The following is a 10,845-nucleotide window of genomic DNA, read 5'->3' as shown; positions in this document are numbered from 1 at the left end:
GCGGGTCTGTGGCGGCCCTCGGGTGGATATATCTGCGTAGGCGCTAAGCTGGCCTGTGCGCCCGGGGCGCGGGGCGCGGGGCGCGGGCCTGCCCGGGCGGCCCCTCCTGCGCGGGGCGGTTTCCAAACAGGCTTCCTGCAGGCGAGGCTCTGCTGCAGCCCAAGCCCGAGTGGGGAGCGCCGCCCCACAGGCCCCGGAGCCCCGGCAAACCCGGGAATGCAGACAGACACCTGCGGGAGGGAGGGGGCGCCTCCGGAGGGGTCTGGAGGCCTGCCCGCAGGGCGAAGCCAAGATGGGGAGACTGAGGCAGATGGATGGGAAGGAGGAGGCGGGCTGCAGACAGGCAGAGATGGGGAGGAGGGTGGGGAGAGAGACTGCGAGAAGGACAGCGGCTGGGAGGACAGAGAGTCATTGAGAAAGAGACAGACGGACAGAGGCCTGGCCCCACAAAGAGTCAGAAAGACGAAGACGGACAGATACACTCCAAGAACCTAACAGAGAGGGGATCTCTGAGGGCCCGGGGCTGAGACCTAAATCTAGGAACTGAGTCTGAGATGAAGGGTAAGGGCCCCCAACTCCTGGGGTGCCCCTCTTCCAAGCACATCCCAGACTGGAGTCTTAGCCAAAAAGCAGCCTCTGGCCAAGTTGACATCCTGCTGGCCCTTCCAAGTATCCTCACCCTCTGATGGTGCCATCCTTCCCTCTTGGTTGGAGCCAGCCATCTCTCCTCCCTGGTATCCCAGCAACTCTGGCAGTTTATGGGAGGCAGAGGTAAAGTGGTTGCCATAGCAACAGAGGTGGTGAAAGGTCACTCGTCCTTAGCCTAGGTGGCCCTGCAGCAGGCCAGAGCTGAGATTGACGGGCTGGGAGGGGGGCAGTGGCGCAGTGGTTAAGTGCTCGGCTGCTAACGGAGGCGTCAGCGGTTTGAACCCACCATCCACTCCACGGGAGAAAGATGTGGCAGTCTGCATCTGTAAAGATTTACAGCCTTGGAAACCCTATGGGGCAATTCCACTCCGTCTACTCCGTCAGAATCGACTCGAAGGCAACGGGTTTTGGGTTTCAGGGTGGGAGTCTGCAAAGCTCTCTTTCTCCTCTCCCACCCTGCCCAGAATGGTGCTGGAAGGAAACCCTGAAGTGGGGTCCCCCCAAACCTCAGGCCTCCGGCACCCTGGAAACAAGGGCTCTTGCGTCCTCTCGTCTCCGCGTGAAGATGCACAGCCAGGCGAGGAGCCCATCAAGTATGGTGAACTCATCGTCCTGGGGTGAGCATCCCTGGATCAGGCAGGGTGGGTCATCAGGCATCCCCAGGGCAGCCAGAAAAAGGACCCCAGGTCTCCCACATAGCACCCTTCTGCTGTTGGTCCCCCCCATCTTGCCAGATGAAGAGATCCAGTTGACTCAACCCACCTCAATTCATAATTGTTATTTTACCTTCCCATTTTTCATAAATTACTGAGATAATTACTGCCCACCTAAGTTTCTGATCAGATAAAAAAAAAAAATCACACCAGCTGCCTTTCATAAAGTGCCTACTATGTATAGTGTGGGGTGAAGAACTCTGGTTCTTGAGCAAAACTGCTTGGTTCAAATCCTGCCTCTGCAAGCTGCTGAATTTCCCTGTGCCTCAGTTTTCCCATTTGACCAGTAGGGATGATGATAATACCTATCTCAGAGGGCTCAGAGGGTTGTCGGAAGGAAGGAAAGAGGTGATTTCTGTAAAGTGCGTAGGACAGTGCCTGGCACGTATCAAGGGTTCTGTGAGGCAGGCCTGTGCCAAGCCCTTTCATGGACATTATTTCATTTCAATCTTCACAAAGATGCTGTGAGGAAGGAGGTGAGGAAACCGAGGCTCAGAGAGGGGAAGTGACTGGCCCAAGGGCACACAGCTGGTAAGTGGCAGGGCTGGGATTTGGACCCAGATCTTTCTTAACTCTAGGTCTAGAGCACTTTCACTAAGCCACAACTGACCCCCATGCTACAGGTGAGAAAACTGAGGCCAGGAGACAGGAAGCGACGTGAGTTGGTGGCTGGGCAGAACTCCTCCCTGCCCAGTCTTTGCCTGACCCCGGGCACAGGACCCCTGTACCACCCACTGAGCTGTTCCGCCAGCACAGACCCCTCTTCTTCCTTCCCTACCCATGTCTCCTTTGGGCCTCTCTCTGTGCCATCAGTTATGATGAACTGTGTTATCATTACGATGATTATGGAGAAATAATAATGGCTACTGTTTGTTGGCCCTGGTAGAGCAGTGGTTAAGTGCTTGGCTGCTAAGCAAAATGTTGGCAGTTCGAACCCACCAGCTGCTCTGCTGGAGAAAGATGTGGCAGTCTGCTTCCATAAAGATCGTTGTTGTTAGGTACCATTGAGTTGGTTCTGCCTCATAGCAACCCTGTGCAGAACGAAACACTGCCTGGTCCTGTGCTATCCTCACAGTTTTTGCTCGGTTTGAGCCCATGTTACAGCCATTGTGTCAGTCCATCTCATTGAGGGTCTTCCTCTTTTTTGCTGACCCTCTACTTTGCCAAGCATAATGTCCTTCTCCAGGACCTGGTCCCTCCTGATAACATGTCCAAAGTATGTGAGACGAAGTCTCACCATCCTCACTTCTAAGAAGCATTCTGGCTGTACTTCTTCCTAGACAGATTTGTTCCTTCTTTTGGCAGTCCATGGTATATTCAATATTCTTCACCAACACCATAATTCAAAGGCATCGATTCTTCTTCAGTCTTCCTTATTCATTGTCCAGGTTTCGCATGCATATTAGGCAATTGAAAATACCATGGCTTGGCATATTAGCCCTCAAAGTGACATTTTTGCTTTTGAACACTTTAAAGAGTTCTTTTGCAGCAGATTTACCCAATGCAATATGTTGTTTGATTTCTTGACTGCTGCTTTCATAAGGATTACAGCCTTGGAAACCCTGCGGGGCAGTTCTACTCTGCCAATAGGGTCGCTGTGAGTTGGAATTGACTCGATGACAATGGGTTTGGTGGGTTTTTTTGTTTGTTTGTTTTACTGTTTGTTCAAGGATCCATGGTCGTTCAATGGTTAAGCGCTCAGCTGCTACCCGAAAGGTTGGCGGTTGGAATCCACCAACTGTTCTGTGGGAGAAAAGAGCTGGCGATCTGCTCCTGTAAAGATTACAGCCTAGGAAACCCTATGGGGCAGTTCTACTCTGTCCTATAGGGTCGCTATGAGTTGGAACCGACTTGATGGCACCCAGTAACAACTGTTTATTGACATGTGCCATGAACTTTTATTCCTACTAATAATATTTAATATTTGTCAAGGGCTTACTATATATATGCCAAACTCTATGCTGAGCATTTAAAAATGCTTTATCTCATGCAGATCTTACAATGAACCTGTGAGGTAGGTCCTGATAAGTTAGCCCCATTTTGCAGAGGTCATGTGAGCCAGGATTTAAGCCACAGGCTGAGTCCTGAGCCTGTGCCCTCTGCTGCTCCACCCTAAGGCCTACCTCCACACATGTGAAGTGCTCACCAGGGCAAAAGCAATATCCCTCTCGGGGTGCTTGCATTGGAAAAGCACCTGCTTGGGGTCCCAAAGGAAGGGCTCGCTTTCCAGTCGAGAGTGAGGCCACTGTGGGGAGACTGCAGATCTGAGGCTACAGGCCCCCTTGATGGACATTTGTCCTCTCAGAGCAGTGAATCCCTACACTAGCTCTGTATCAGAGCTGCCTGGAGAGCTCATTGAAAATACACATTGCCAGGCCCACCCCAAACCTACAGAATCAGACTCTGCATGGGCAGGGCCAGGGAATCTGTATTTTGCCAAGCTCACTGGGAGATTCTGATTCAAGTGGTCTTTGTCTGTATTTGACAGCTATTCATCCTGTCACTTCCTTCTCTACAACCTTCTGTGGCTCCCCACTGCTCACAGAATTAAGTCCAGACTCCTCAGCCTGGGGGTCAGGGCCCTTCCACCAACCTTTCAGGCTGCATCTTCCCCAACTACACTTCACTGCCTTTTCCCTGATCCCACTAGACGCTGCCAGCCTCGGGGCCTTGGCTAGGGGGAGCCCTCCCCCCTAGAAGGACTTTTGCAGGAGAGGCTGGAGTCAGACAGACCCAAGCTTAAATCTGGGCTTTTTCACTTACTAACGTCAGACCTGTAGTAAGTCAGTTTACCTCCCTGAGCCTCGCTTGTCCTCATTCATAAAATGGGAAGAAAGACCCTTGCCGGGCAGGATGTTGCATAGATTCCATTAGATAATTGACAATGTGAAGCACCAGGAACCCAGGAGGGCCCCGTGCATGGCAGCGATCAAGGCTCTTATTCACCCATCTGCCTCTCACAGCCATTTCCTCTGGACAAGAGCTGGAAAGGAAGGCAGAAATTTGACATATATGGAAATATGGAGGTAGTGGCATTGTGGGTATATTTTTTCTTTCACTTGGGTTTCCAGTAGCGCTTGTGATGTAATAAATGAGTTTTCTAAAGATGAATTCTTTCCGGTTCTTCAAAGCCCAGTATAGGCATTCCCTCTTTCAGAAATCTGAGGCTGGGCCAAAATTCCTTCTCCTGCCTTTGGGCCTGTGGCGTAGTTGGCTTGTGCCTGGTTATGCAGGTGGTGCCCGGGCTTCTTGAGAAGTCAGGGACCCTCTCGCCTTCCCCCTGAGGTCACAGAACGGACCCAAGGTGTGGCATCTCTGCCTCCCTAGAGCCCAGCCTCAGGCCAGGCATGGCTCAGGCATCCAGGGAACGCTTGCTTAATTGAATGAAGCCTTTTGGAGATGACCTGGCCCCTCCCCACTCCCCACACGCACCGATGTGGTATCGTAGGGTCTTCTAGTCTCTGGTGGTTCTAGGGCTTGTTTATTAGACTAGGATCTGCCCAGAAGTTGTCAGTTTCCTCCAAGTCTTGCCAGGGACTCATTTCTTTCTTTTTCTCTCCTTGCCCCCAACCCTTTCTTCTTAACCTCCCACCTTCACAGCTACAACGGGTGTCTGGCAAGTGGGGACAAGGGCCGTCGGCGGAGTCGCCTGGCGCTGAGCCGCCGGCCACATGCCAACGGGGTGAAGCCAGATGTCATGCACCACATCTCCACGCCACTCGTCTCCAAGGCAAGCAGCGTATCCCAGCAGACCTGGGCACCGCCCTGACCTCCCTGCTCAGGTCCCAGGTCTTCAGCCTTCCCAGTCCTACCTGCCCACGGCCCCATCGGAGCAGGCGAGCCCTCTGTGTCATCATCACCATTCCAGCGGGGCTGCCAGAGTGTGCACAAGCCTTTACAGTTTGCAAAGTGCTTTCCCTCCCCGGACCTTGCCTTCTTGAAGCCTCTTGGCCATCAGTTCCTATCCATTGGGCAAAAAAGATCAGCATCATTTTAGAGGCAGCTGAGGCTCAGAGAGGGGATGTGACAGTCACACAGCAATGGCAAAGGAAAAGCCTTTGGTTTCAGAGGATTTGGGTTAGAATTCAGGCTCTGCTGTTCCCAGCTGTGTGGCTTCAGGCCAGTTTCTTCTCCTCTCTGAGCTGCAGTTCCCTTAACTGTTAAATGGAATAACCATGTCTGCTTCGAGGGGTGGCTGTAGAGATGAAATAAGGTAACCCGTGTAAAGCGCCTGTTGCATCGTACACCCTCTGCGAAGGGTGGGGCCTCTCCCCTGGGACCTAGCTTCTGGCTCAGGGGCTCACACTTCTCATAGTCACATGCCCTAGGAAGCAACCTCTCTTTTCTCTCTACCAGGCACTGAGTAACCGTGGCCAGCACAGCATCTCGTACACGCTGTCCCGGAGTCACTCGGTCATAGTGGAGTATACACACGACAGTGACACAGACATGTTCCAGGTATGCTCAGGTCCCTCCACAGACCCCTGGCTACTGGGCCACTGGGCCTCAACCCGAGGCTCTGCAGGCGTTTTAGGGTGGGGCCGGAGGGCCGAAGGCCTCAGGGAAGGTGCTTCTGGGACACTCAGTGCAACTGACTACTCTTCACGTTGTCCCAGGGAGGACTGTTGACTTCAGAGTCACACAACAATTCGGTGACTATATCAAGACTCAACTCAAGACCAGACTCCCAGTCTGCAGGAGGCCGTACAGCTCAGTGGTTCAGAGTGTGGGCTCAGAGCCGTGCTGCCTGGGTTCAGATCCCGGTTCCAACTTACTAGCTGGGTGACTTTGGGCAAGAGTTAACTAACCTCTCGGTTTCCTCATCTGTAAAACAGGACCAATAATAGTCCCCACCCTATGGAATTGTTGGGAATATTAAATGAAATATTGTACATAAAACATTTAACATGGTACCTGGCATATAATGAATACTTGTGAAAAAGTCACTCTTTGCTGCTAATATTTGAGCACTCTCAAGCCGTGGGTATTGCTCTTTCCCTGTTCTAACAGCAAATCGACTTGTTTTTACTGAGTAGGGTACTCCCTTCTTACTTGCCCCAAAACTGTGGGGAGACAGAGAAAGAGGAGCCCCAGACCCCTCAGCTCACCAGCCCTGGAGGCCCCACCTGGAGCCCAGAGGGCCCCAGAGTTGGGATGGTGCTGCCCCCTCCTGGCAACCTCATCAAAGGTGTCCCTGCATGAGGAGCAGCTGCTGAGAACTCCAGGTGTGAAGCCTGTGGGACTTACCTGTGCATCTCCAATCCCTGTGCCCGTACCCTCACAGATCGGCCGCTCCACTGAGAATATGATCGACTTTGTGGTGACAGACACGTCCCCTGGAGGAGGGGCCGGGGAGGGTCCCTCCACCCAGAGCACCATCTCCCGCTACGCCTGCCGCATCCTCTGTGACCGCCGGCCGCCCTACACTGCCCGCATCTATGCCGCTGGCTTCGATGCCTCCAGCAACATCTTTCTTGGAGTGAGTGAGCCCCTAGGCAGGGCTGGGCTGGGAGGTGCAGCATCCTGGGGTGCTGGGCCAACCCACAGTAATCATAACCAAGACCTGTGCAGGGGTTAGCAGCCACACTTAATGGATGAGCAAAGTGAGGCTCAGAGAGGTTGGTGACTTGCCCAAGGTCATGCAGCTCCAATGCCAGTGCTCTATGGGCCACCTCTGACCTGGGGGGACAGCGTAGAGGGTCCCAGAGAAGGGGCAAGCAGTCTGCTAGGGGCCATGCAGGGAGATGTGATTCGACCCCACACGTGGTCCCTGGGTGGCTTAAATGGTTTGTGCTCAGCTACTAACCTAAAGGTTGGCAATTTGAACCCACCCAGCAGCACTGTGGAAGAAAGGCCTGGTGACTTTCTGTAAAAACTACAGCTAAGAAAACCCTGTGGAGCACATTTCTATTCTGGAACACACAGGGTCGCCACGAGTTGGAATCAATTCAATGGCAACATGTTTGGTTTGTTGGTTGGTTTGTTTTTGGTGGTCCAGGAGCGGGCTGCCAAATGGCGGACACCCGATGGCCTGATGGACGGCCTGACCACCAATGGGGTCCTGGTCATGCACCCAGCTGGCGGCTTCTCCGAGGACTCAGCCCCAGGCGTCTGGCGGGAGATCTCGGTCTGCGGAAATGTGTACACGCTGCGGGACAGCCGCTCGGCCCAGCAGCGGGGGAAGCTGGTAGGTGGCCTGGCCTGGAGGCTTCTAGCCTGATCCATTTCCCATCCGTTCCATGCTTCCTGGCCCCTCCCAATCTGCCTGTCCCCTCGCCCAAGCCGGGGGATGGTCTCCCGTCCTCCTGTCCAAGGGAGCTCAGGAGCTCTTGGCACACACCACTTGCCCCTTGCCACAGACAGGACCAGACCAGTGTCCGCAAGTATAGCCACATACCACCGGAGGTCCACGGGTGAGGTGAAGTGGAGCAGACAGACACACCTTGCAGCGCCAAGAGACTTTGAGGATGCCACCAGTTTAAAAAAATCACACCCTCTTATGAGGATGACACATGGCCTGGGTGTGAGCAGTTTATAGCCTAGAGTGATGGCAGTTCGTAGCGCGTCTGTCGTGTTCAGACGGGTTTCTCTTTTTCATCCTCTCCCAGCGGGAAAGAACCCTCAGCGTGGTTCTGACACAGATGGTGTTGGACCCTTCGTGTGGTACAAACTAGAGAATTGAGTTAGGAGCCGGCAGTGAGTTCTAGAGAGGGTCAGGGGCTTGTCCTAGGTATGCAGCCACGCTCCTCAAATGGGCCATGCAGACAGAGCTCTTCCTGGCGTGGGGATGTTGGGCAAGGGGACTCCAAGCCTCAGGAAAAAACATGCCTGTCTTTCCAGACTGCTAACACTACGGGGAGATTTGGGGAAACGTTGTTTTTTAAAACTTACGCGTGTGAACATTTCACTAGCACACTCTTGCTGAGCACCTACTATGTGCCAGGCAAAGTTCACAGTGTTTACATCGAGTAATTAATTTAATCTTCACGACAACCACTCTGGATACCTGGATGTGTTCTCCATCTTGAGGTTGAGGACATGAAAATGCGGAGACGTTAAGTTTCTTGACCAAGGACACTGAGTTAGTAAGCGCCAGGGCCAGGATTCAAATCCAGGCAGTCTGGCGCTCGAGACCTTGCTTTTAACCACAAGCCTCGGCACAGCTGCTTTGGACTAAGGCACCAGCTTTCCAGGTGGAGGAGTTCCCACCTCTGCCATTAGGGAAATGTTTGGGGAAATGTTTTAGAAAAACTGTTGTGATTCAAACCTCGGATTCGATAGAGGGAACCCAGGCCTGTGTCTTGCTGAGAGTGAGGGTTAGGGTCAGCGTGCGGAGGAGAGGGGAGGGGAGGGCCCCCCATCCCCCCTACCCCCGGGAGGGCCCCCCATCCCCCCCCCGCCCCCGCACCTGGCCGCGCTCCCACGTGACTGCCCAGCCCTCCCTGCACCTCTGCCCCAGCCCGCCCGCCAGTGGGTACTCTCCAGGGTGGTTCTGGGGCTGGACAGGAAGCTTGGCTGGGTGAGGGCTGCCTGCTGGGAGGTAGGGAGGCCTAGGGGCCTTTAGGGCAGTAAGGCCCTTTGCTGCCCCGGCAGGTGGAAAACGAGTCCAATGTGCTACAAGATGGCTCGCTCATCGACCTGTGCGGGGCCACTCTGCTGTGGCGCACGCCAGCCGGGCTGCTGCGGGCACCCACGCTGAAGCAGCTGGAGGCCCAGCGGCAGGAGGCCAACGCAGCTCGGCCCCAGTGTCCAGTGGGCCTCAGCACCCTGGCCTTCCCCAGCCCGGCCCGGGGCCGCACGGCCCCTGACAAGCAGCAGCCCTGGGTCTATGTCCGCTGCGGCCACGTCCACGGCTACCACGGCTGGGGCTGCCGGCGGGAGCGGGGCCCGCAGGAGCGTGAGTGTCCCCTCTGTCGCCTCGTGGGGCCCTACGTGCCGCTGTGGCTTGGCCAGGAGGCCGGCCTCTGCCTGGACCCTGGGCCACCCAGCCATGCCTTTGCGCCCTGCGGCCACGTCTGCTCCGAGAAGACTGCCCGCTACTGGGCCCAGACACCACTGCCCCACGGCACCCACGCCTTCCACGCCGCCTGCCCCTTCTGTGGGGCCTGGCTCACCGGCGAGCATGGCTGCATCCGCCTCATTTTCCAGGGGCCGCTGGACTAGGCTCCCTAGGGCCTCCTGCTTGCTGCGCCCGCTGCCCACCCAGGGCACCCACCTTCTGCAGCCCAGAGGAGCCCTGCATGTGGGACCCAACCTGCTGGCCAACAGCCACCCCAGATGGATGCGTTGGATGGGCTGTGCCCCTCCCCCCTTAGCGGGTCCCTGAGATCCCTACCCCAATCAGATGGGTGGGGCTCGGTACCAGCTTTGCACCGGACTGATGGAGGGTGGCTCCCCACGCCCCTGCCCTTCCTTGGGCGTGCCGCCTCATGCCGCCTACACTGTGCCCCTGGGGGAGTGAAGGGGCCTAGGGGCCCCTGACCCCAGCTCAGGCTGGCCGCGCCCTGAGCCTGCTGACCCAGTTCCAGATACTCCCCCTTCCTATGCCGCCCTGGGTTCCTCTATAAACCTCGCTGCTCAGCTGCCCTCACAAGTCCCGCGTGTCCCGCATGCGTGCAGCGCCTCCAGCCCTGAGCCAGCGACGAGTGGGCGGCTGGCTGGGACCGGCGTTTGCTGCTACCTGCTGCAGGCTGGACTCCATGCCCAGTGGGCGCTGGGGACACAGAGACAGTGAGACCTGGTTCCCCACCTGGTGGAGTCCTCAGCCTAGTAGAGGACAGGCCAAGTTACCAGATGCCAGCACAGCTTCCTCTGGGCTAGAACCGGAAGTGCCAGGGGCCGTGGAGCAGGGCCCACTGCCTGGTTGGGTAGTGAGGGAGGGGATAGAGGAGCCCAGCCGCGATGGCCGATCAGGATCCTCCAGGCCCACAAAGTTGGGAGGGTGCTCTGGGCAGAAGGAGGAGCCCTGCAAAGGCTCAGGGGTAAGTAAGCAGGGAACCACACAGGAGAGACTTGGGCAGAGAGGGGGCTGGAGCCGGAGGTCAGCCGTGCTACTGGGGGAAGGTGCTGGTTGGAGAATTCTGAACCTTAATTTGTGGACAGCCAGGAGTCAACCGAGGGAGGAGGGAGGATGTGCGTTCTCAGAGCGTTGGCTGTAACACAAGGGCTACCACTACCAAATGCCCACCATGTGCCCCGCACTGTGCTGACGAGAATAACAAGAACATTCATTGAGCGCTGACTTGGCCGGGCTCTGCTTCTCTGAGGCTTTGTTGCTTAATCCTCCCAGTAACCCACGGAGGGAGGGGTTACCATTTCTGTTGACAGGGAGATTAGGGCACCTGCTCCAAGTCACATGGCTAGAAAGTGTCCAAGGCAGGATTGGAACCCATGGCTGCCTGACTGGCCTCAGAGACGGCTTTCCTTAGACGGGTGGGATGCAGTGAGCAGGGTTTAGAGAACGTTCCAGCAAGGAGCTGGAGGA

General features: G+C 55.7%; 1 protein-coding gene across 3 annotated transcripts; it reads left to right on the top strand.

Annotated features, from left to right (window-relative positions):
* The first annotated feature begins 1,113 nt into the window (after nucleotides 1-1,113).
* PELI3 (pellino E3 ubiquitin protein ligase family member 3) lies at nucleotides 1,114-9,952 on the top strand. Of its 3 annotated transcripts, XM_004383695.1 has the most exons (7): nucleotides 1,114-1,265; nucleotides 1,821-1,892; nucleotides 4,962-5,091; nucleotides 5,718-5,819; nucleotides 6,646-6,840; nucleotides 7,360-7,548; nucleotides 8,955-9,952. In XM_004383695.1, exons 1-7 carry the CDS (start codon nucleotides 1,114-1,116, stop codon nucleotides 9,522-9,524), a joined length of 1,410 nt encoding a protein of 469 aa, XP_004383752.1. In that variant the 3' UTR covers nucleotides 9,525-9,952. The 3 variants fall into 3 exon arrangements, with proteins under 3 accessions (XP_004383752.1, XP_004383753.1, XP_004383754.1); XM_004383696.1 differs by lacking the exon at nucleotides 1,821-1,892; XM_004383697.1 differs by lacking the exon at nucleotides 1,821-1,892 and having other exon boundaries at nucleotides 1,114-1,254; nucleotides 5,068-5,091; nucleotides 8,955-9,524.
* The last annotated feature ends 893 nt before the right edge of the window (nucleotides 9,953-10,845 follow it).

This window comes from Trichechus manatus, unplaced genomic scaffold (assembly GCF_000243295.1).
Source record: "Trichechus manatus latirostris isolate Lorelei unplaced genomic scaffold, TriManLat1.0 scaffold00113, whole genome shotgun sequence".
Lineage (NCBI taxonomy): Eukaryota > Metazoa > Chordata > Mammalia > Sirenia > Trichechidae > Trichechus > Trichechus manatus.
Note: the sequence above shows the minus strand (reverse complement) of the source record. Positions and strands in the feature narration are given on the sequence as shown.